Below are 25,739 nucleotides of genomic sequence, written 5' to 3'. Positions count from 1 at the left end.
CCAAAAAGCACCAAGCACAGCTTTTACTAAGCCTGGTTTTTATTGGGCTTAGTCACAGCTTGGATATTTTCATACTTCTGTGGAGTACATACATTTGCCTGTTCTGTATTTGAAATCTTTGTGAAGTTTTGTTGTGTTGTTTATTGCCTTAAGACATTGTAAACTACATATTTTTTTGTTATCTTCTGTAGTAAGCACCTTGAGGTTATGTGTAATGAAAGGTTCCTTGTAAATAAAATTGACATTGCTGTCTTCATTCTCCTCATGTGTTTTCCTTTCTCCCTTCCCATTACTGTACCCACCACCTTCCTCTGCCTCTATTTGTCCACCAGGCAGCCAAAGGGGGGGTGTCTCTGAGGAAGATGCTGGGCTCAGAACGCAGTGTTGTCGAAGAATGGCTCTCAGAATTCAAGGTAAAGGCCCTCGATTGTGCTACTCTCATTCATGAGTCATAACTATGAAATCTACTCCTGGAGGCTATTTTTTTCTCTCTCTTTTTTTTCGAGAGAGGAACTGCGTACCGTGTGTGTAACAGCTGTGGCGAAGAGTGTTGAGAGTAAAAACTGTGTGCATCTGTCATCTCGTTAACATTTCAGTCCTTTGTAAATTCTAATTAAATGTAGTGAATGCTAGCAAGAACAGTGGCTAGCTTAGGTCAACTCAGGCCTATCATCAGCTGTGTTTAATCAGCATAACCTCTCTGTACTACACAAAATGTACTGTGCATAGTTTGTTCTTTGAACTCACAAGCAAAGTAGCTGCTTATATCTGCTTCATCATGTTTTCACATACATTTTTATTTTCCTTTTTTTTTTATGCATATAAATTATGGGATTATTCAGCTTACAGTAATCAGTTAGCTTTTATATAAGAACAGTGCAAGAGTTGCTGTTCCAGCCTCATGTTCTCATGTTCTTGTAAATGCTAGTAGATACTGAAAACAATTTCACATACTCATTAATTGTGAAGCGCTAACAATAGTTTTTCTGTGTTTGCGGTTTCTCAATGTATTGCACACTGCTGCTTGTCATTTCCAGTATAGATTTAAGCTCAGCTGCATTGTCAGCTATTAGTGACAAAAGGCTAATATTATCTCAACAATTGATTTTTTTTCTTTTTCTTAAAAGGCTAAAGACTACAATAACAGGCTAGCAAGCGTCTCATTATTTTTTTCATTCATATTCTTGTAATGAAAAAAATAGCTTTAAAAATATCACAGTGGCATGCAAAATATACACAAATGACCCCACTCAGTAAAATTTGGGTTAAGACAGTTTGGCTAATAGGCAATGCAAATTATTTCTTTATTTATTTATTTTTTTTGGGGGGGGGGGGGGGGGGGGGGGGGTTGGTATTTGTAGTGTTCCAGTTGAAGTAGTTAGTTGAACATCTGCCGAGGCTTTCGATGTAGTGAATTTATTAATTAATAATAAATGTTGCTTCACTCTTGGTGTTCCAGACTAGTTTTAAAAAGTGTTTGTCACTTTTCTTTCTCATTCTGTGAAGAAGGAATGGGTTCCTTTAAGCACTGTGGTTTGTACAGTGCATTAAACCGTTATGACACGGCCACAAAGTTTCTGTCACCTTAGCAATCATAAGTCTGATGCAAAAGTCTGTTCAGCACATTTGCAAAACAGAAAAGTGCAAAGGTGATGACAAGCTAAAAAGAAGGAAATACTGTGCATTACATTAAGAGGAATGGAAAAAGACAGCAGAAAACTAGAGAAAGGAGGAAAGATGAGAATAGAATGGTATGACTCATGGTGGTGCAGACCAGGCACATTGTGTTCTGCCCTCAAAATGATCATACTCTCACGCTGAGAGGCTATAGCTGCCGTCTGTCATCTACAAAACACGATCTTAACCATTTGAAGGATTTCACCCCAGGATGTTCTGAGGATGTCAGACATCATCAATCTGTTAGGTTCAGAGTTATTTTATCAAAAAGCTATGCTTTCCTAAAAGTTTTCTTTTCTTACTTCACCTACCACATTGTCAAGCTCATCGACTGAGGAAGTCAATCTTTTCAAGTCTTTTTTTGATGCTTCCGTTTTTAATCAAGGGACTTCTTACATGTCACAGCATGCTGACACACAGTTAAGTCACTGTGTGCTGTGAAACAATTGAATACAGGATGTAGAATTACACACAATCTTTACTTGTTCTCTAGTTTTGTGGCTAGACGTAGAAGTTGTTTGCATCACTCAACAGTCCTCTGTGTCTCCTTGCTTTAGTCCTTACCAGAAACCCACATCCCCAGCTACGCCGGCAGCCTTCATCTAAAGAAGTCCTTGGTCCCAGCTCTCTACAGAGTCATCCAGGACCCCAACAACGAGGTAATACACGGAGGACACGCACATGCAGACGGATGGTTTTTAGCTCAAGGAAATGTGCTGCTTGTGACTCATGATGTTGTTTCTGTTGGCACTGAGCAAAAAAACTTGACACACAGCCGTGTCTGCAGGGCGTACATGCACACCACAACAGACTCTGCTGTTGTGTATGATGGAAGGCACAACGGCGGTGCCGTCTGCGTTGCCTGTAAGACGGTACACTGTGTTCCCTGTATGCACACACATGCAGTGCTTTGCCTAACAAACTAAAGTGTCCGCAGCCAAGGCTGGAAAAGACAGTCACCACAGTGCCCAAGCACCTCAATATCTTTTTCTTACTAAGCAGATGTTTCTTGCACCTGCACAGCTAGACCGGTGTTTTGTACTTTAAAGGGACCTAATGACACAGTTTCTAAGCAAAGGCCTGAGGTACTCAATGAAAGAGGACTTTAATTTGGCTCTAATGACACACTTGGTGCCTCTAGTTCTTTCTGGCCCCGTTTTCACCTCGATTTCACGGTCGAATTTGAGTGTCAAGCAACTAGGGATCTAACTTCCATTAGTGCTGTCAGTCTGGCTGCACAATCCCATTAATGATGACACAAGTGATTGAGGAGTGCATGCATGCCTGTGTGTGTGAGATAAAGTAGGGGAGAGTATAATGTGTGCTTGAATTTTGCACGTTTTTTTTTGTTGCTGTTGCTTTTTGTTGTCAAGCTGAGGACACGAAGGGCAAATGCCTTGCCAAGTTCATTAGTGCTTTGCCGCCTTTTTCCCCAGTCAGCCATGTACAACACACTTACACAGTCGTGCTGTGTGGGCATTCACTCACACTGACCCCTGGACTGTATAAACGCTGTGGCTCAGCTGGCCTCCCCTGACACTACATCTGCCGAGGCTTTCGTTGTAGTGAATTATCCCCTCTGCTTACTTGCATCTCGCACTATCAACTGGAAGCAAGACGCTCCCTCCATCTGTCCATTCTGTCGTGTTACGTTCACAATGGCGTTCGTTCATGTTTTGAAACAAGAGCTGTGTGAGTCCATTTCTGCAGGCTATTAAAAAGGCTGCTGCTGAGGCTAATGGGAGGTAATAGTTTATAGCAGTTTATAGCAGTCATCCTGAACCTATTGTTCTTTAATATTAACTTAGACATACATTTCCATGAATTTAATTATCTTAAAGTGGACCTATTATGCTCATTTTTAACTCCATAGGTCTTTATATCTTATACCAGGCATTGGTGCATCCCAGCAGTTCATTCTTTCTCTGAAACGAGCTGTTTTAGCTCCTCTTCCTTTAAAGCCACCCTCCCTTGAAGCTAGCTTTTATCTTACTGGCTGTTCCTCGCAGACAGAAGGTTTGAACAGCAGGTGGAGAAGGATACTGTCTCTCATCAGCATTATACGGAGCCAGTGGAAGAAACTACCTCATTGATGAAACTTTGGCTATGCTTAATATGAGCATCCACCAGCTTAAAAATACACCCCCTTATAACAAAAATAAAGAAGACCATTTTAGATGTTCTATAAACTGTTTTTGTTTTGTGTTAACGGTATTAATGACAGCTTTTATTGGTTTTTATGATATTGGGGTTAAATATAAATGGATTAAACATTTTATATACAGAAAAATACAGTTCAGTTTCCATATTTAGTTTTGTTTACTGCCTTATTGGGAGAGCCTAACAAGCATGGTGTAAATTCCAGTAAGGTGTCAGACCTCGTGTTAATTTGTTAATTTGCATTTTCTTGTTTCCATCTGTGATTCAGCTCTTGGAGCCTGTGTGCCACCAGCTGTTCGAGCTGTACCGGAGCTCCGAAGACCGCTTGCGACGCTTCACCCTGCAGTTCCTGCCCGAGCTGGTGTGGGTTTATCTGCGTATCACTGCCAGCAGGGATCGTCAGAGCAATGGCTGCATTGAGGCCCTGCTTCTGGGCATTTATAACTTGGTAGGTGTTCACCTTTCTGGGTCTGGTTACAGTAGCATGACCCAACTTATACAAAAAAAAGAACTTAAACACCCTATCAAATAAGTATCATTCGCTTCTTAGTGTTGGACAATAGAGCATGCCCTTTACACGGATTATGTGCAAAATTTAGCATGAGGTGTTACAGACACACTGACTGTGAGAATTTACTTCATAAAGTATGATGTCAGGTGCAGGGACTCTGCTCTGAAACAGTCTCTGACAGTAGCAGAGCAATGGTCTTGTTACTGGCTGAGCCTTAAACGCGACCTTGTGGATAACAAGGTCCACTATAAAGTGTTGCAGTGCATACCAGTAGAGTTCCTGCAATCAGCTGTAAAGTAACTTGAACAGAGATTTGAGTTATTTTTTTTTTAGCAGGCAATGCTAATATTTTTGTTTTGGTTCATTTGGTAAAGCTCATTTGCAAATTGTTAAAAGTTAAATACAATTTAGCCTTAAAGGACTTTTTTAAAAAACCGAAATGTTGAAATGCTCCCCGGATCATTAATTCAACAAATCCAAGTGGTATCCCGACAGAAAAAACAAACAAGCAACGACTATTCAAATCTTCACAGTGAACGGCCAAATGTGATTTGACTGTCAAAATTCAGAATCAGGGACAGACTCATTCTGAAATATGGAGCAAGGGTGGCTGCAGTGTCCAGTTTCACACTGTTAAACCCTTCACATGATCTGTCAACTGCTTACCCTGCAAACATAAGCAGTATCTTCTGTTTGCTGCTGAGCTTTTTTTCCCCCCTCAGTTTTGAGTATCTCCTGGTTCTAGTTTGACGACTGCTCTTACAAAGCTTCCCCACCACGCCATGCATGAATCTGGATTGTAATAGTTTGTAGTTGTGAGAACATCAACACTTTGTCTCACAGTAGTCAAAAGTTGATTGATCCAGACTTAAGGTTTCAAGTAATCCTCCTAACCCATAACCTCGTTGGCAGAAGTTAATTCGTGAGGTGTGACTAGACTGCTTTAGGGTTATATGGATGAATATAGGTTGTTGCATTACATATTTTGAGCTTTTACAATTCTTAAGATGCATTTAAATGGATAAGAATGTGGGAAAGTGCATTTTTTTTAAATGGAAATCACAGGTGGTTTAGATCTAATACAAGTGAAACATTGTTAAGGTTGAACGTCTGTTGACTTGAAAGACGACCTACAGGGAAAACCCTGGATAATGGGACGAGCGCAGATAGATTGCATCACCAGGAAACACCCCTGGGGAAATGTGCTAAGAGCTTGAGATATCAATAGAAAGAGCTCCATGACAGCCAGCAGAGCTAAGGGTATATCCATGCATAATTCATCCCTCAGTCCACACACACACACACACACACACACAGGTACATACTGCTCATGCTCATTGACATCTTGCCTGTCTTCAGCGATGACTTCTCCTTGATAAACAGCCTTGCTTTCAGCAGTCGCCGCAGATATTCAGAGATGTACTGTTACCCAGTGAAGGGCACACCAAGACATGAATCAACAACAAATTCAAGGAGAAGTGCAGATAAGAAAGATTGTCTGAAAAAACAGAAAAGCTCACCACTTTGATTAGTGTAAGGGGGATGGGGAGAGAGATATAACTGAAACAAGAAAAGTTGTCTCAACTTTACTCATTCTGTTAACAGTGTCCGTCATGCTCACATGTAATAGCCACTTGAGTCCTATTGAGCTGCTCATAATTGAATTTCAGGGTAAATCTGGGAAATAAGAAACTTTTACAAATGTTCTCATGTACATCTGTAAATGTTTATTTTTTCCTCTTTTTAATATATATCAGGAACACAGATAATCAGGTATTACTTGTAGAAATGGCATCATTCTCAGGGAAGTGTTAATCTTTGTGTAACCCATCGCAGTGTGAAATTGGAATTGAGTGGCGCCGGTTCTGGCAGTGACATTTAATCTGCCACACTCAATAGCGTGTACCAGCAGAGTAGACGAACACCAGGCTTAACCGCGTGCGTGATAGGCGGTTCTACAACAGTACTGATAAATGTTTGCACCTTAACCACCACAGAGGGAAAAAAAAAAATCACATTTACAAGCTTAATATACACTCATCAGCCTCTTCTTTAAGTACACATGTTCAGTTGCTTACAAATATCTAATCAGCCAATCACATGGCAGCGTTTGGGCATGTAGAAATGATGAAGATGACCTGCTTAAATCACATTGTTCCAGGATGTGGAACAATGTGATTTAAGTGACTCTGAATGTGACACTTTTGGCGTTTTTGATGTCATACGGCTGGTCTGAGTATTGCAGAAACAGCTGGGATGTAAGCATGTAAACCCTAGCATGTAAACCATCTCTAGGGTTTACATGCTCAGAAGAAGAGAAACTATGCAGTAAGCGGTCAAAGGAGCTTGGACCTGGATGACCAAGCTCCTTTGGATGACTGAGAACCTTCACAGACATATGCAGTGAGCGGCATTGTAGATTGCTTCAAAATGACATGAAAGCAACACAAACTCAAATAACTACTCATTAAAAGAAAGGTATGCAGAGAAGCATCTCTGAACATGCAACATGTTGAACATTGAAACAGATGGCGATCACACAATTCACCAGAACTGGACAATAGAAGACTGGAAAAATGTTGCCAGGTCTGATAAGTCTTGATTTCTGAAAAAGCAGGGATCCACCTGTCTTGTATTAAGGCTGCTGCTGGTGTAATAGAGTGGAAGATATTTTTGGCACAGTTTGGACCTTGTTGGCTTTCCAGACATTGTCCATCTCTTTATGACCACAGTGTACCCATCTTCTGATGGCTGCTTCCAGCAGGATACTGCACTATGCCACAGAGCTCAAGCTTTTTCTAACTGTGTACAAGGTTATTCTTAGTGGTTTTCAAATTTTATTTGATATACCTAATTCTGTAGCTGATTTAAAAAAAAAAAAAAAAAAAAAAAAAAAAAGGTTGTGGATGTCCCACAGAGCAGGCCCACCTCATAGTCAAATGCAAACCTGCATTCCATCAGTAACACACCTTCTCTGTTTCTTTCGGTTTGCAGGAAATCGTGGACAAAGATGGCAACAGCAAGCTCCTTTCCTTCACTATTCCATCTCTCTCCAAACCATCGATATATCATGAGGTAAGCCTCTCTTCTTCACTGCAGCTCTGCAAGTCGCAGAAGGACTTAAATGGCTATTTAGAAGGTGGCAGCTCAACATCCCAGCACTGCAGGTCTTTTTTTTCATTAACATCACCTTGAGGGATTAGCTGTCTGTATGTGTTAGTCCCTCTCTGCCAGATCTGTGTCTTTCAAAAATCTAATAAGAAAAGATTTAACAATCTATGCACTTGTCGATTTCTTTGATTTTAAAATGAGAGCATTTCAACTTTCGTTCATTTTGTGTTTGAGTCTCTTTTAGTCACTGTCACGGTCACGCTGGCTTCGTGCAAACTCTGACCTGTCTGCTACAACAGACACAGTATTGACTGTTGCTTTGACCTGGAATTCCATTACGAAGAGGTTTTAAAGGACATACCGACTGTTTACTGGCAGCTCATAGCCAGATTTTAGAGCCTTTTTTACTGCTCATAGCACAGAGTGACAGCCCTCAGTAGGTGCTTGTCTCTGAGTTGCGCGTGTGAGTGTTGATGAGACTTGAGTGTGTAGCATGTGCTGAGGGCGATTTATTGCTGTAATTATAAGCTTGAAAGGCTCTATCCTCCATGCTGAGAGAGTGAAGAAAGCATGGAGGATGGAGGAGAGGGTGTGTGTGTATGTGTGAGTGAGTCACAACAAGCTTCCTCAGCTGTAGTACGGCTCTGCACGTCACGTGGCCTTATCCCTTGGCCTCCAGCATTAGCATACACTCCGCTCACTCGCTTTTTGTTTTTTCTCAGCGCCACTGCCTCGCCTTCTCTGCTCAGTGTCACACAGGATACCTAGGACAGAATATCAATTCAATTTAGAGGTGACTTTTGGTCTGCACACCATCAGAATAAAATGGCCTTGTGACACATCCTCACTTGGACATAGCCAAAGAGGCCACGCACTCAGTCGTTACCTCTTCCTCTTTTTATTTCAACATGAAGATTTAAGATGACTTTGTTTGTTAACCTGAATACCTTAGCTTGTCTCTGGAATGACACAGTGCTGGACAGCGAAATACACCTTGATTATTCAGTTTATCCTCGGTGCTTATGGTAACCTAGAGATATCAGAAACGATCTGTAACACTGCAAGGATTAAAATAGGAAGTTGAAATTGTCAGACCATATAGCAGTCACATTGCTGAGGATATAAAACGATCCTTAAGGCCACGTGACATGCTAATTCATGTTGTGTAATTGAGGTTGAAGGCTTTGGGTTTTGGTCAGCGAAACTACACAGCAAATCCTGCTGTCTTGTCTTATGATCAGTATGATGACAAGATCATGAATGCACAAGTGCTCTGTTTATAGAATTTTTTCCCTACAATATTGCAGGATTTCTGGTGCCCTTCAGAGTTTTAAGCTAGAGAAAATTCAAAAACAATTCTTTTTAACGAGTTTTGTTGATTTGATCCATTTAAGTATAAGACGTATGTATTTAATGAAATGGTCAAATAAGGAGTCATTGGCTTTACCGACTGTTCAGTAGTCATGCTCTCTGTCATGATATGTATGAACTAATACATGAACAAATTTAACTCTGGTCATTTTTGTGAACACTTACTTTCTTTTGTATAATAAAAATAAAGAGAATGAAACAAAACAACAAAAATTACAACATCAGGCCATGAACAAGCTGGATTACTTTGTCTCTACAGTCCCCACAGTTTGTTATTGTGACATGTAAACCTAGTCTGGTTCTTCCATTTTTCTCAACACGTTTCCTCGCAAAGTCTCGTTATAGTTTTCCATTTAAACAAAGAAAAGGGCCATTTATCATTTACTGTCATGCTATAAAGGTACCACAGCTGGGAAATGTTTAATGAACTGTTTTTCTTTATAGCCTTCTAGCCTGGGGTCAATGGCACTGACAGAGGGAGCGCTCTGTCAACATGACCTGATCAGAGTGGTGTACAGCGGCCTCCATCCTCAGAGAGAGACCTTCACTGCGCAGAACAGGTACTGATTTAGATTAGATGTTTAGCTGTAGTTTATACACACTGAGATCTATGTTTGTTCAATTGGGGTAGTGGCAGTGGTAGAGGTCTTTCAAGGTGCAACTCGCCATACTGAATCAAACTTTGACTAATTTATTTTCATTAAAAAAAAAAAAACTTTATTTATTGTACACCATCTATAAAACCTTTTAAGATGATCAGATCGTAAGCCTTGATGCTCGCCCAGCCTCCTCTGGCCAGACTTGGCAGGTCTGAAAGCTTTTTTGGCTCTAAAATACTTTATGCTGCTATGGTGATCTTTGCATAGAAATGAAGCAATAGAATGAGCAGATATACATAAATGCCCGTGACATATACAGTGGTGTGAAAAAGTATTTGCCCCCTTCCTGATTTTTCATATAAACTACCTTTTTAAGGTCATGCCACAATATTTCAATCGGATTCAGGTCAGGACTTTGATTAGGCTACTCCAAAGTCTTCATTTTGTTTTTCTTAAGCCATAGAGGTGGACTTGCTAATGCGTTTTGGATCATTGTCCTGCTGCACAACCGAACAGATGGCCAGACATTTGCCAAGAAACTGGCAAAAATGGAATCCAGTTTTGCCAGTTTCTTTCTTATTGTTGAATCGCGAACTCTGAGCTTAACTGAATTGTCAATGCACACTTGGAGTAAATTTGGTTGGGCAGGGGAAGGAAGGGGGCTAACATTTTGTCACACCACCATAGAAGATAATCTAGGGGAAGCACAGATAACACTCATCATCTTTAGTGTTTTCCAGAGCAGGGTGGCCCCCTGGTTTCCATAAACATAGAGCATCATAAATATACTGAATGGTTTTCAGCAGGACCAAGCCTCTTAGCTTATCTGGAAATCCATTTGTTGAGTTGGGCGTGAGATAGTGTTTATGAGAAGAAGGCTCAAAGCTCCCGAGAGGTGCCAGCTCAGTGCTACTGATGATCTAGCACCAAGCAATTTACATCCACCTTGCACACAGACTCAGTTAGGCCACTTAGATTCAAGGGCCTCCTCATTGTCCTCCCTCAATATGCACTTAAGGAAATAAAGTATGCTATATGGAAGCTGAAGGCTAATAATAACAAAGGGAGAGTTCTGTATCGATTCCATTTGAGTACCACCAACTTTTTATTCTCTCTCTCTATTTTTTTTTTAAACAACTATCAAACAGTCGCCTCAAGTCCATCACAGCTTTAGTCACAACACAGAGGGTCACGGATGAGTTATTGTCATGGAAATTTTTGTATTAAATAATTCACAGTTTCTGTGTTGTTGTTTGGGGTCGCTGTAGCTTAGGAGGTAGAGCGGGTCCCCTATAAAGGTTGGTGGTCCGATCCCCTGTAAATTTTGCCATCACCGGGTAAATCGAGGCTTTGTGTCTGACAGTTGTTTGTGTCCATGTTGTTCTACATTAAAATGGACCATCTACTCATGTGTCCTCCAGGAGAAACTATTTGTACACAACTGTCCATGCTTGTGCCCAGAAGCTAGTATAATCCTGGCCCCTCTCTGTCAAAGCTTCTGAGTTGCGTAGGTTTGCCAAATATTTTAACAATAATCCCTTTACTGGGTGAACCCGCAGCAACAAGTATGCTATCCACTATGAGTTCAAGATGACTTAAAACTTTAGTGTCACTGATTCTGCATCATTGATAAGACGTCTGTGGAAAGCTTAAGGGCGATTACTGCAGTATATAAGGCTATGCATCTACAAGCGGCACACTGGCTGACAATGCACAAAAGTGCTTAGGCAAGCAGACTGTTTAACACTTCATAGAGTTGATAAATTGCTTGAACCACGCTGCATAATTGTTCTCAGTGAAAGTGTCATACTTTAAAGGTATGATATTGATTAAAAGTGATATTTCCTTTTTTCCCAACTTTTTTTTTTGACTAAGTTGATTAGACTCCATTAACAGTGTGGGTTTTTTTTTTGGTTGCAGGTTTGAGGTGCTGTGTTTCCTCATGCTCTGCTACAACTCTGCTGTGGTCTACATGCCCCTTTCTTCCTATCAGTCAGTCTGTAGGATGAGCTCACGGTAAGAAAAACAAAAACGCGTGTATCTTCTTTTGTTTTGCATTTTCTCCACCCAAGTGATAACCAGCCTCTGCAATGACACATTTTCTGTATTACCAGCTTTTCAGAAATTAGGATTAAAACACCTCATAGGCCGTGTAACCATATCTCAGTACAGACTGCCGTCTTTGCAGGAGGATTTGATAAATGCAGTTTTATTAGAAATGAGTTGAACTGACTGTGCTTTTGGCCAGTCAAAAACCTTACTGCTGGATACCTGTCTCCATCTGTCTATTTTGGACACACTGAGACGCCCTAAGGAGAAAGGATCAATGTGGAATTTACAATATGACGCAGATGATTATTCCACGGCAGCATGTAGATGATTCAGGATATGAATCGCTGCCTACTGTGACCGATCAGACAGACAACGCCTGAAGCAAGCTCAGTCTAGTCTAGACAGATGGCAAACTGTGACTGTGAAGACTTCAGAGCACGAGAACAGCACTCACTCTTTCAGTTTAGCCTCACAGTAAAGACGTGAGCGCCCTGCTGGCTGACCTTGCCTAACCTTCTATGAGTCTCAAGAAGTTAAGATTTTGTTCCCCTCGCTCAGTGTTTGATGTGTTTCCTCAGGAAGTGTCTAATGTTTCCTTTAGTTGTTCTTCCCATTTAGCCTCATCTTATCTGATGTGTGCTTTCCGCAGAGGTTAAAGGGATGTTGTTTAACCAGTAAAAATCTCTATTCACAGGTTGTGTGTATGCGGCTTCCCGCGGCAACAGCAGAAGCTTTGGAGGGAACCTTGCAACCGAGTGCTGTTGGACCCTGAGTTCATGGTGCAGATGCTGACTGCAGTGTATCATGCCATGTACGTGTCTCTAAAGCAGGAAAAGTGTTTTGGTTTTTGCTTATTTCATTATATTATGTTTTTTTGGCAGTTCCATGGCTGCAGAAACAAGTTTCATGCATCATCACTTGTTATATATGCAATATACACATGCTGTTGTTATAAAGGAACATTATCACTTATTTTCAGCTCTATTTTTAGTCTTGAGCTGGCTTTAGAGCTTTTTAGCTACCTGCTACAGCCAGAATCGGTTTTGGTTGACTTTCATGAAGGATCAATGCATCAGGTCCAGTTTGGGGTCCAGTTTCTTGCCCAAAGACATTTCTTTATGCTGGAGGAGTCTGGGATCAAACTACTAACCCTCTGACTAGTAAACAAACCCATATGTCTGTTCCCAAATGACCTTTTCCAACAAAAACCACTCGACTTCTGATTAGTAGCTGACCCGATCTACCTCCTGAGCTGCAACCACCTTACTGCTCTGAGAGCAGTCTGAAGCTGCACGGGCCAGAGCGAATGGTGTAAATGAAGCTGAAAAGAGATTCTGTATTTATTGTGGCTGTAGCCAGCTGCTCGTTGTGGGCAACACAACATAATGTTGTTTTTGCCACTGGAACATTGCTAATGAGGGTCTTCTTGATTCTAGTTTGCCATGAGCTGCTGCAGAAATTCTCCTCACAGCATATGCTAGTGCTCCACCAAGGGCAGAAGCTACCCACTGTAGAGAGCGATTACATCAGCAGTGCATTGTGGAAGCAGGTGATTTCATCCCCTATGAGGACAGTCATTGCAAAGCTGATTATAGCTCCTCGATGACAGCAAGTCCTCAGATATGGATATCCTGATACGATGGTGACTGGAATCACTACTGTTGCAGTAGTGGTGTAGCAGAGAGGTTGGGAGAGGATGAGCATGCATTCTGCCTCATCACCTCCGTGAGGATACAGAGCGGAAATCAGGAGGTTGGAGCAGGCAATGCACAAAAAAAAAAGAAAAAAAAAAGGCTGTGTGTGAGTGTGATTTTAGATGACAGAAAATAATAGCCTTTTTAGTAATCCCTACCATAGGTCACCTCAGTGCTCACTCACGTGAAGGCCAGATGAACATGAATCCAAGCTTCACACTTGGCACTAGCTGAGGACAGTCTGGGATTTAGGTTAATATGGCCGCTAATCCCGAGAGAGGAAGCAAAATGCGCTGGGATATCAGAATCACAAACAGAAACAGCATTCACTTGTGTTGTTCAGATTGGAAATTTATTCTACTGTAGAGCAATTTTCAGCCTCGTGAACATCACAGAGTCCGTTTTACCTGCCCATTCATCCCATTTCTTTTGATCTTAAGACTAAAAGGAAGCCCAGAACATTTGTCCCTGCTTGCATGATTGTTGCATTTGCAGGACCACATCAAAGAGTTCAGCCATTCACTTCCTGGTGTTTTTGCAATTCTAATTTATTATTGCAAAAACAATAATAAAGTACTATTTCCATAGTACTTTTTTTTCATGGTCATCAGTCCAGGTAGTATCTTGCAGTATCTTGCTCTGCAAAGATAAGATTCAGTATTTATTGGACATTTTCTGTTCTAAGTTAAATACACGTTTATCAGTCTTTGCTGATTTTCAGTTTGAATTTGATAATTTATATATATATAAATAGGAATACTTCGAGGACCTCCTTAATCCCACTGACGCGTCTTCCAAGGAGGAAGCAGAGTCTGGGGATGAGGGGAATGACCCGCCAATTTTCTGGGGGCGAGGTCACTGAGGCAGTTAAACAACTCCTTGGTGGCAGAGCCCCTGGTGTTGATGAGGTCCGCCCCGAGTTCCTGAAGGCTCTGGACGTTGTAGGGCTGTCCTGGCTGACACGCCTCTGCAATGTTGCGTGGAGATCAGGGGCAGTACCCGTGGATTGGCAGACCGGGGTGGTGGTCCCCATCTTTAAGAAGGGGGACCGGAGGGTGTGTTCCAACTACAGGGGGATCACACTCCTCAGCCTCCCCGGGAAAGTCTATGCCAGGGTGCTGGAAAGGAGAGTTTCATCCGCTAGTTCGAACCTCTGATGCAGGAGGAACAATGCGGTTTTCGTCCTGGTCGCGGGAACACTGGACCAGCTCTTCATCCTCTCGAGGATACTTGAGGGTGCATGGGAGTTTGCCCAACCAGTCTACATGTGTTTTGTGGACTTGGAGAAGGCATTCGACCGTGTCCCTCGGGGTGTCCTGTGGGAGGTGTTGCGGGAGTATGGGGTGTCTGGCCCATTGCTACGGGCCATTCGATCCCTATACAACCGTTGCAAGAGCTTGGTTCGCATTGCCGGCAATAAGTCGGACTCGTTCCCGGTGGGTGATGGGCTCCGCCAGGGCTGCCCTTTGTCACCGGTTCTGTTCATAATTTTTATGGACAGGATTTCTAGGCGCAGCCAAGTGGCGGAGGGCTTTCCCCTTTGGTGGCCTCAGGATCTCATCTCTGATCTTTGCGGATGATGTGGTTCTGTTGGCTTCATCGGGTGAGGGCCTCCAGCTCGCACTGGAGCGGTTCGCAGCCGAGTGTGAAGCAGCGGGAATGAGGATCAGCACCTCCAAATCTGAGGCCATGGTTCTCAGCCGGAAAAGGGTGGAGTGCCCACTCCGGGTCGGGGATGAGGTCCTGCCCAAGTGGAGGAGGTTCAAGTATCTCGGGGTCCTGTTCGCGAGTGATGGGAGAAGGGAGCCGGAGATCGACAGACGGATTGGGGCTGCAGCTGCAGTAATGCAGACGCTGCAGCCGGTCCGTCGTGGTGAAGAGGGAGCGGAGTGTAAAGCGAAGCTCTCAATTTACCGGTCGATCTACGTCCCTACCCTCACCTATGGCCACGAGCTGTGGGTAGTGACCGAAAGGACGAGATCGCGGATACAAGCGGCGGAAATGAGCTTCCTCTGAAGGGTGGCTGGCATCTCCCTTAGAGATAGGGTGAGAAGTTCGGCCATCCGGGAGGGGCTCAGAGTAGAGCCGCTGCTGCTCCACATCGAAAGGAGCCAGTTGAGGTGGTTTGGGCATCTGGTAAGGATGCCCCCTGGGCGCCTCCTGGGTGAGGTGTTCCAGGCATGTCCCACCGGGAGGAGGCCCCGGGGCAGACCCAGGACACGCTGGAGAGATTATATCTCTCGGCTGGCCTGGGAACGCCTTGGTGTTCCCCCGGATGAGCTGGAGGAGGTGGCTGGGGAGAGGGAGGTCTGGGCCTCTTTGCTTAGGCTGCTGCCCCCTCGACCCGGCCCCGGATAAAGCGGATGAAGATGGATGGATTTGATAATATGTTTCTATATCCCTGCATTTACACAATTTTACACAAATTAGCAGCCATTAATGTGCCAGTATTCAATTTAGTAACTGTGAAAACCATTTATGTGTGACATAAAGTTTGTTTTTCTAAATGCTTTATATTTAATTTCACTGCAAGGAAAAAAATTCAGCCTATTTTCTCGCATTTCAACAGCGAGACTGAGAGTGTAATCCCTCTGTTTAGATACGTGCCCAAGTTATCCACCACGCCCTCGCTGCAGCTGCAGGCATTACTAAATAACTAATAATAGATTAGAGGATATGATTCAGACGTCAAGGCACCTTGTGAGACATTCCAGTTTACTCAGATAGGCTCACAGCATGACATTGTTGAATGTGTATGTGTGTGTGTGTGTGTGTGTGTGTCTGTCTTTTGTTGTGATTTGCAGATACAATGGAGAGTGGGAGATGGGGCGAGAAGCTCTGGAGGACATTCTGTACCGAGCCCAGCTGGAGCTTTACTCCCAGCCTCTCCTGGTAAGACCTGCAGCACAGCGGTAAACTCCCACCTGTCTATAATTAAATCCCAAGACAAAATAAAAACCATGAAGTAAAATAATGGCTTTGATCTGCCTTTTTTTTTTCTTCTTAAATCACCTGTTTGTCCTCAAATTCGAACCATAACCAGGCTTTAAATCTTGTTATACCTCCTGGCTTTGCTCCTTTAATTGTTTATTGATCTGTACCTGTGCATGTGTCGACTTCAGCTGGGGAACGCCATGAAAAACTCGCTGCCGGAAAGCGCTCCAGACGCACCGCGGGGCCGCAAGGTGCTGCAGGTGGAGGTGACGCCCACCATCAGCCGTATATCAATCTCGGCCATCACCACCGCCTCTATACGACGCCACCGCTGGAAGAGAGAGGGTGAGACTTAAAATCTGCCGTCTTGGCTGCAGCACACAGGACCGCGAGCCAGGCCGCAGTGCAGGAAGTAAATCTGGACGCAGAGTAGATTACTTTTTTTTTCTTTCCTCGCCCTTTCATCAACCTCATGAATTATCCGTAGCACTTGAGGATAGTTTGAAGAAGAAAGTTAAGCAAGTGCATGGTTATGATTTAAGCTGTAATCTTACAGGTTATTACTTTTTCCCCTGATCTATAAAAGCCCGCAAGAAGGAGCTATTTGGTGAGAAAATGACTTCTCTGGTGTTTTTTTCCCCCCCCTTTCCAGTGAGAAGAAAACCCGTTTCCTCTGTACTTCAGTTACACCATTAGCATCATCTAAATGGTGTTTCATGTCAGTTATTGTATGCAACTGTGGTCATATAGTCTGTGTTTGCAGTGTTTGTGCCACTCACTGCTCCTTATTGCTCTTTTTTTCGTTTTCTTTTCACTGTTTTTGCTTGTCCTGTCTATTACGTGCTTTGTTTCACTGGTTAAGATGAAGAGAGACATGGTCCTTGTAGTTTCTGCTGTCTCCATTTTACCAAGTATTTATGGGGTAGTTCCTATTTTTTCCATATCTTGTGATCTACCCGTGAATTTAGAGACAGTAGTTAGGCCTGCTCTGGCTATGATGAGGCCCGAATTGATTGAAGCTTGCTGCTACTAAAGCGACACATTTCCTCATCTGTGTTGTTGACTCCCAGATTGTTTTGACTACTCAACCGATGCAGAGTTGAGCCTCATCGTCAATCCTAGCCTCACCCAGCACCAACACCGCCACCGCACCCACTGGGATCCCACGGCTAAAGAGGAAAGAGGAGGGCGGCAACACAGCCACCACAGCAGCAGCATCATTCCCCCCATCACTCTCGAGGGTAGGGGACGGGGGCGGACGCTCAGAGCAGGGCGGGTCTCAGGAGGAGGTGCCCCCTTCGATCTGTATCATCCCAACCCTCCTCCTACTACCCCTTCTCGGCTTGAGGCGGTTAACTCTGCCCTTTCCATTGTGGCTGCCTCTTCACTTCCCCAGAGTATACTAACTCATCCAGTCTTATAAGACCCTCAGCCAACAACCCGTCTAATGCAAAACCTTTGCTATGTTTTTGCCTCATTTAAGAGTGGAAGAGTCGCCTATTCTGGGTTTGAAGGAAGTGTGGTTGGCTAGTGGCCGTTCTGCATGGGCCTGTCGTCATGTCATGTTCTCTCTTTCTTCCCCTCATCATGCCTTCAACGTTAAACTGCCACCCTTGTCACTCACTGAGCATGTTTAGTGTCCAGCTTGACCTTCTACTCTGCGCTTTCCAAACTCTCCCTGTTTGATAATTGGGTTTATTGATTTATATTTTCTACAGCTTTGACAGGGAATATGCATCAGTTTTACAAAACGGGCTCAGAGTATCCGGCATCTTATTTCTGAACTCACCACTTGAGGTGTTTGATAGCATTAAGTTGTGGGTCTGTGAGGCCAGCAGCACCCATCTGCTGCTACCACCGTTCCCTGCAGAAAGAGAACCTCCGATTTGTGTGTGGTGTTTTCATTTTTTATTAGTCCAGCAGCTTTACTCTGTCCTAAGTTTGTGTTCCGTTATGTTGCATTTCTTTTCCCCAGCTCAGTGAGTGAAAACAAGCCCTGCATGCACACGCTACAGCAAGCTTCAGTGATTTCTGCTCAAACAAGAAACGTCGGATCTTTTAGCTTATCAGAAAAAAAGGCGAAGTTATAAATTGAATGCTGTCAGTCCACTAATTCGAGCAGGGATTGTAGGCCCATTTTGCATCCTTTAAATGTGTGTCCATTTCCATTCATAAACGTTTTGAAATCTTGAAACGTCAGACGCATTTCCTGGCTTGTGGTCAGTGTATGTCTGAGTGCCATCTCGTCTTCTTCCAGTGAGTTTTCATTGAACGCCGCTGTGAAAGAATCCTTTATCATGATTTTGTTAGATAGAAATCTGCCACATATTAAAGAGAAACATGGGATTATTTCAAAAGCAGTCAGTTAGTTGCGATTCTCTTGCAGGAAGTCGAAACCTGTTTGTTTGCCTCTCCATTGCATTGAAATTGAAAGTTGCTTGTGCCTTTGCATGTTTAAACTTCTTATAGCATATTCTTTGCACCGCAACCATTTTTCTTTTTTGTTTTGAGTTCCTTAGAGGAAATTATTCATTCAGCTCGGGTCACTTCAAAGTAAAAGTATAAAATGTGCTATTTTAATATTGCTAAATCTGAGGTGGGAGCAGTTTTAAAAACTCTGAACTGATGATGTAAGATTTTTAAAAGAGCCCGACTGATGCAGGAGCTTTAGTTTATTTCGAAACTTTGTGGTTTTAAAAACAATCTGAAAATGAATTTAAATATCAGTCTTTATTAGAAATCTTTAATGTCTGTCCTCTTTAGTTCTAAAGCGATCCTTTCTCATACGTTCTGCATTGTAACCAGAACATATGAGAATGAGCTGCTGAAGATCATCAAAGACTCTTAGGAAGAAATTCCTTATGTGTATTTATTGTTATGTATGGAATCTGATGAATTTTGACTACAGCAGTGTATATTTGAAAAAGGACCTGTTTTCCTACCATAAACAAACTTGCGGGTATGTAAAAACACAGTTACCCATAATGCCTTCTACTGGACAAACCTTCCATTAGTGACGATCATTATATAGTTAAAGTTTACTTCTTTTGTATGTTGGTTTATATTTTACATAATACGAACTCTGATGCTTATGTGCAGTGAGTTTAACTTCTGCAGATGAAATTCGCCTACGGATTGAAAAGTGCTGTTTTAGCTTGTAACACCAAATTTCTGTTATGCAAAGCACAAAGTTCATCCTCATTAATAATGTGACCAACGATTTAACTTTTAAACATAAACAAAGCATTGAACTTTACAGGGAAAATATGGATAGTTTGTATGCTAAGTAGCACTTCCTCCCTTTATTTTTGTTTTGAATTGCAAAGCTAACACTGACCCTCTCAGCTATATTGCAGGTTATGTGTATTTTCTATTTCTGCAGAAGCAATGTTTTTTGCAGGTTTACTTTAAAATGCTGCTCCTCAGATTGACCTTGAATGCACCATGAAGAGTTTTTAAAATGCTCCCCATTAAAAACTGAAATACAAAATATGTTATTTCAGTTATTTCTGGCTAAATTTCACAGCGCATTGAAATGACTGGGAACCGGCAGCGAGTATATAAATCTGTTGCATGAGCAGACATAAGCAAAGTGTAGTCAAAAGGCTAAAACATGTAAAAACCACTGGCTGCAGCCTTGTTGGTAAAGATCACCAATACCACTCTTCATTTGGGGGACTGGGTTGGCCTGTGGTGGTTTGCAGACTGGCTCATTTAGCCTCGCAGGCTGTCAGCTCTAACTGGAAGGCTATTGATCTGGCGAGGTGTACGGACTCGCATCAGCGCTTTCCACAGATTGGCAGGCACATCTCAGCCGGCCAACCACGTGACCGCTGGGCCAGAGCTGCAGGAGAGACAAGGGATGGGGCAGGAGAGCATGTGTCTTCTCCTCATGTTATGTGCATGTCAGTCCAGACCTTTTTCTTCTCAGTTTTCTGCATTTCTTTTTCTGGTGCTGTCTGTGGTTTCCCTGTCATCCGGGTCTGCTTGTCCCAACGATGCATGACAGAGAGAGACAGCCGATCATCTCTCTTCTTTTAACAGCCTTTACCCTGTATGTCAATAACTTGCTTTTTTTCTAACACTTTATCATCTTTTTTCCTTTTCAGCTTTCAAAGTGAGGATACAAATGGATTAAAAAAAATTTAATCTTTAGGTCTTTATCCAAATATTGTGCCTATTAGGCTATAGATTATTGATGATTGCATATTGTGATTAAAAAAAACTCAGCTCTTTGAGCCAGGGTATTGAACTCTCACTTTGCCCAAACAAACAGCTGGTCAGATTTCAGTCAATCTGTGTTACATCAGAGGATCAGAGCTTAGGGTCATTATGCAGTCTATTGAACTGAACCTCTGTTTGGTGCTTAATGACTGAGATAATGAAGAAGCACAGTCTGTCGAGCGTAAAGTGTTGCACTTTTAGAAGGGACTCTAATTAAGTCTGCTAATTTATTTTGGAGTATTTCTAATCATCTAATCATAGTCATTATTACTGCTAAAATTTTTACAAGCCATTTGACAACACTGTAAATAAGAATTAGAAGACACGGCTTTGTGTTAACGAGCCAAAGCAGCAACTTCTGTGACATGTGATTATAGATTATGATCACATAAGATTATAGATTATGAAACTTTGCAGTTATGAAGTGTTTGGAAGGTTTTATAAAATGAGAGTAAAGGTTTTGCTCAGTCAGGTCATACTCAGCTCAGCATTTTGTGATTTTACTCACATTTCTCTTTGCTTTTGTTTTGCTTTCTTCTGTCTATGTTCATTCATCGTCACATTCAGATGCCGATGGCATGAGCGGCGGGGAGGACTCCTTCAATATCAACGACCCAGACGAGGGTTTCTCCTCTGGGGCGTCGAACAGCAGCCAGCCCAGCGGCACCAAGCTTGGCGGCAGCGTGGGGCCCAGGGGTGGCAGCCTGAACAGCAGCACGAGCAGCATCAAGAAAGCCATTACTGCGCGACTGTCTCGGGACAAGGAGCGAGAGCGGGAGAAAGAGCGGGAGACAGACAAACAGGCGGAGTTGTCTACGGATCTTCAGGCCGCCACGAGGAGGCATCAACAGAGGCAGCAGTCGCCTCCAGCGAGCATCAACTTGGACGCCATCCAGCTGAGCCCCATAAAGAAGCACCTGAGCTTCCCCGCGGGCCCCATGCTAGTGAGGACTGGCAGCACCTCCTCCAGCAAGTCCTTTGACTGCACGAATTTCAACCTGAACGGAGGCGATGGCGAGGAACACGAGGAGGCAGGAGGCTCTGAGAGGGAAGGGCTTCTAGCTGGGGGTTCTCACCGGCACTCCACCATCAGTTTGCAGGAGGAACACCTGCTCAGGCCGGAGGAGGCTCAGGCCCTGCTGTCTCCTGGAGCACCTCTTACCAAGCAGTCACGCTCTCCCAGCTTCAACATGCAGATCATATCACAGGTCTAACGTCCAGTGCAGGGAATGGCGCGCACACTCACACGCACGAATACCTACATAACACACACAGATTCATGCAGTTTCTCTCCGCGACTCTCTACAGCTCGACTATGACGTCTTTCTACTTGTGCGTCTGTCTGTGTGTGTGTAAGAAATTGAAACACATTTGAGATCTCCAGAGTTGTGTTTCCACCCCGTTAAACATCCATTAAAATTTGTAATTGAGACCTGCTGTCGTCGTGGGTGGATGAAGTCACTGACAGCACAACAACGTGAAAAGTAGTGAATCGTGACCGGCTGCTCCTGCTGTAACTACGGTCGAGTGTAAGAGTCCAGCGTGTCACTGCGTCCTCCTCTCTGCCAAGCTGAGCATTCCACATAGAAACTCTCCTCAAAGGGAGGCTGTGACGAGAGGGGATCTGCAAGGATTTCAGGCTAGCTGTAGGTCATCCGTGACATTTCAGATTATTACGTTTTCCAGACTGAATCAGTCAAAAATGAATCAGCAATAACACTTACCGTCGCTCATTTGGAGAAGAGTGGGGGATTCGGTTGGTCTGTCTCTTCATTCCTTCTCCTTCATTCCCGGGGCTCACGTGCAATCGTTCTTGCTGATTATCTTCCTCGTTAATTGCTGTTTTTTGGGGTTTTTTGTTTTAATTCGACATAGAGTTTTATGAATAACAGATCTTTAAATGTTTTAAATCAGAGTCCAAAGAAGGGTTTCCTTTTTTGTGTGTGTGTGTGTGTGTGACAGTAGTTTGTCAGGCCCAAGTGATTCTTTAGGGTTAAGGCCATGACCTTTATTTTGTCACAGAAACAATTCTCATTTAATCTGTAAAATCTAACAAATAGGATTGTTGTAAAACCAAATTGGAAGGGTGGCGAGGCTTTGTCCTTCCCCGAGATTTTAAATGGTTAAATCTAGAGAAATAAATACTGTGCAGCTACGGGAAGACTTTTGTCTTGCAGTTTGGTTTAGAATCTGAATCTTGTTGAATAACCGTGCACACTTTTGCTGACTGTATGTTAAATTTGCGGTTCAAACCGCTCAATGGATCCTTCCGTCTAAGGGCACTGGCTAGTGCGCGTGTCGGTCTGTGTTAAAGCTTGTGTGTTGGCGTCATGTCTGAGCCGGTGAAGTGCTGCCCTCTGGAGGTGTATACCAGTCACTGCTGACCGCCTGTTTTTGTGCTCTGATTGGATGCTTATAAAACATTTTGTTCTACCTCATTGTGTGTTCACCTGCCACTCAGACACGTGTCTCCCAGTCAGAATGCAGAATGGTTCAAAATCAGACTAATGACCAATTGGGAGGATTGCAAATGGTTTCACACTGCAGCTGTGACGACACTGTAAAGATTTGTGCGCGTTCGTGTGACAAGTGTGGCTGAATATCCTGGCCTTGCATTTCAGTTGAGTACCATCATGTGCAGTTTTTACCTGCAAAACAAAAACCGTCAGGCTTTTCTTTTTTTTTTTCCTGTCGTATATCAATCAGTCTCATTTGGGTTATTATTTTAAGTCCCTAAAATGCCCTGCTTTGATTTTTATTTATTTTTTTTTATTTTTTGGAAGTGCAATTTGAATCACATACATGGAGTTAGATCTCTGCTGTGAAACGGCTGCATCTGCGCGCAGTGCTCGCTTGCCTTCTGTAGTACCCCCTGTCCGGGCTGAGGGATTTGAGCACGGCGTGCTTGTCTGCATGTTTAGTGCCCTGCGAAGCGCCGGCTGTTTCTTTGGCATGAAATGCCCGGTGAGCCAAACCCGAGTTTTGTCCTCGTCTTTGCCAGATGTGCCGATACGCATCCTCTCCTTAAGGACTTTCGGTTTCCCCTCCTTTGGATGTCTTAAATTTAAAAATGCCTTCTTTTTTTTTCTCCTGTCTGCTGTTCTTATTTTAAAATAATTTTTTTTTTAAAAAAGGGATCTCTAGACACATGGTTCAACGTGCCCTTAGATGCAGCTTCACCTTTATTTGCCATTTAAAAAAAAAAAAAAAAAAATCATCACTTAGTGTAGCTGTTCACATATAAAAGCAGTATATGAAGCGTCTGTGTACTGTAGTAGTCAGCGGTTGTACTGCATTTCCATGTTTTGCTCAAGTGCTTGTTTAAAAAGAGAATGAATGATTAATAGATATACATATGCATATATATATATATATATTTATAAAAGTCAGTTCGGTGTGCAGTGAAAATCCCACACGCTCATGCTCCTGTGCTTGAAACCCTCACAGCTGCTGCTCCTGGTCCCGAGTGAGTCCTGTGTGTGCTTTAGCCTTACACATTTCAGGCCAAAAAGCCTCAGTAGTCAGCTCTTTGGCCTCACATCCTCTTCCTCCTCCTTCTCCTGAACTGAACTGAACTGGACTGGACTGTGGAGGATGAAGAAGAGAGGAGAGTAGCTACAGTTCACGCTCTCACCTGGTCCACCTGTCTGCTGTCATCGTGCTGTGTGGCTCTTGGCGAGCCGTGTTTTCCCATTTACTGTATTTTGCTGTGAGTCGAGTGGCACCTTTTGGCTGTTGTTGTTTTTTTTTTGTTTTTAAACTGTTAACGTGTTCTTGTCATTCACACGACTCCCCCTCACCTGAGGGGTACCAGCAGCCACTTTGGTGCTGCACGCTGCCACAGAGTGACAAATGTCCGAGAGTGTGTGTGTGGGAGTGTGTGCGTACACAGTGTTATTTGCATGTGATCAGGGTGGGAAATGAACGTTAAAGTTTGACTGTGGCTGGAAATTTTAGCTGCCATAGATAAGCTTATAAATCCTTAAGTCTATTTGAATTTCAATAAAGGAAAAAATATATTTTATTTCAATAAAGTTCATTTCCTGTCCTGCATGTGACAACTGTGGGCTTTGTTTTCATACAGTAGAATGCACTTTAATCCATCCACCTCTCTCAAGATAGTAATCGAAATGACATCCATTTATGTGCAAATACACTCAATGCAGGGTTTTAGTCTCTTTTAAAGTAGTATTGTGTTGGATGTGACATCCAACACAATGCTATTTTTTTGTTAAAGACAAAGGGTACAGCTATTTATTATATTTTTTTCTTTTTAAAACCAAAAATATATATATCTAGATATATATAAAATGGGGTCTGAAAGGTCTCAGGAGATTATCAGAAAGCCACATTAAAAAAAATAAAAATGGCAGCACTAAAATTTCTGTTCTTGACATCAGAATTGATTCTATGCAACATTTCCCCCACCCTCTCCTTTTTATTTTTTTATTTTGGTGGACGGGCTTTGGCCGATCCTCGTCGGGTGGGAGGGGCCACATGCATTTAAGATGAGTTTTAAAGGTGCAAGACCTCAACAGTGTCGCCATTCACAGATTCTGTTTATACACCCTGCCGCGGTGCTACAGAGCAAACGACCTCTCTTACATGGGTGAATTAAGAGGACCATGGACACCTGGACTCTGAGTGCATGTTGAGCCCTTCTGTCAGTTTGCTGCTCTGTGGCTCAAAGACGCCTGTCGGTGTATTAAATAGATTAGCGATTATGAATGCTTCAAGGGAAGCTGCTGGATGATGTGATTACACTGTACTAATGATGTTATATAAATGGAGAAAGACTTATTTTAAATCTTGTAAATAAATGTACAAAGGTGAAGCAAGATGAATATAAAAAAAAATGAACATAAGTCTGAAATGTAGAGAGAAATTAATGTATATTGTTGAATAAATATTGTGCTGTAAGGGATCTGTGTGTGAGTGCTTTAGTACACTCATCATTACACATCACATGACTACTTCCAGTTTTAGTACCCAGTTTGGTTTCACTATATAACTGCAAAAGTCTCAAGTCACCTGTCATTTCTTTACATTTCATTTATATGAGTTTTTTAAGTGGTCTTGAGCAAGAGAAGTCTTTATTTAAAAGACTATCCTTTATTATAATATCTGTATACAATACAGAGCATTGTATCAAAAAATGCAAGTAAATAAATATTTTAAATACATCAGAATAACCCATTGTCTACAACATAAAAACTTAGTCGTCTGAATTCAGTCAACTAATTTTGTGAACGGACTGTGTTAGCTTATTTGCTGTTAGCTAATGGTTCCACTGAGTCCGAACAGCTTTGCTGGCAGGGAAAACGGAAATTGGAAAGAAAATTAAAACAGCTACTGTGAAACAAGCAACGCTGTTAACGGTCAATAGTGCTGTATGCAGAGCGACCT

The 25,739-nt window shown here is 42.6% G+C and overlaps 1 protein-coding gene across 6 annotated transcripts in view; it reads left to right on the top strand.

Moving 5' to 3' along the window:
- The window catches only part of LOC146500810 (hyccin 2), a 51,640-nt gene extending 26,939 nt beyond the window's left edge, over window positions 1-24,701 (top strand). For 3 of the 6 annotated variants that reach the window (XM_085135686.1, XM_085135688.1, XM_085135687.1), the window contains exons 3-14: window positions 333-413; window positions 2,235-2,336; window positions 4,106-4,285; window positions 7,343-7,423; window positions 9,275-9,390; window positions 11,350-11,445; window positions 12,176-12,292; window positions 15,980-16,067; window positions 16,298-16,454; window positions 16,696-16,716; window positions 17,180-17,350; window positions 20,901-24,701. In XM_085135686.1, coding sequence (XP_084991812.1) covers window positions 363-413; window positions 2,235-2,336; window positions 4,106-4,285; window positions 7,343-7,423; window positions 9,275-9,390; window positions 11,350-11,445; window positions 12,176-12,292; window positions 15,980-16,067; window positions 16,298-16,454; window positions 16,696-16,716; window positions 17,180-17,350; window positions 20,901-21,547 — 1,827 coding nt within the window. In that variant the 5' untranslated portion in view covers window positions 333-362 and the 3' untranslated portion in view covers window positions 21,548-24,701. The remainder of the gene's footprint in view (window positions 1-332; window positions 414-2,234; window positions 2,337-4,105; window positions 4,286-7,342; window positions 7,424-9,274; window positions 9,391-11,349; window positions 11,446-12,175; window positions 12,293-15,979; window positions 16,068-16,297; window positions 16,455-16,695; window positions 16,717-17,179; window positions 17,351-20,900) is intronic. The other 3 variants (XM_085135689.1, XM_085135690.1, XM_085135691.1) reach the window with 3 other exon arrangements.
- Window positions 24,702-25,739: the final 1,038 nt, after the last annotated feature.

The sequence above is a fragment of the Neolamprologus multifasciatus genome, chromosome 16 (genome assembly GCF_963576455.1).
Source record: "Neolamprologus multifasciatus chromosome 16, fNeoMul1.2, whole genome shotgun sequence".
Classification (NCBI taxonomy): domain Eukaryota; kingdom Metazoa; phylum Chordata; class Actinopteri; order Cichliformes; family Cichlidae; genus Neolamprologus; species Neolamprologus multifasciatus.
Note: the sequence above shows the minus strand (reverse complement) of the source record. Positions and strands in the feature narration are given on the sequence as shown.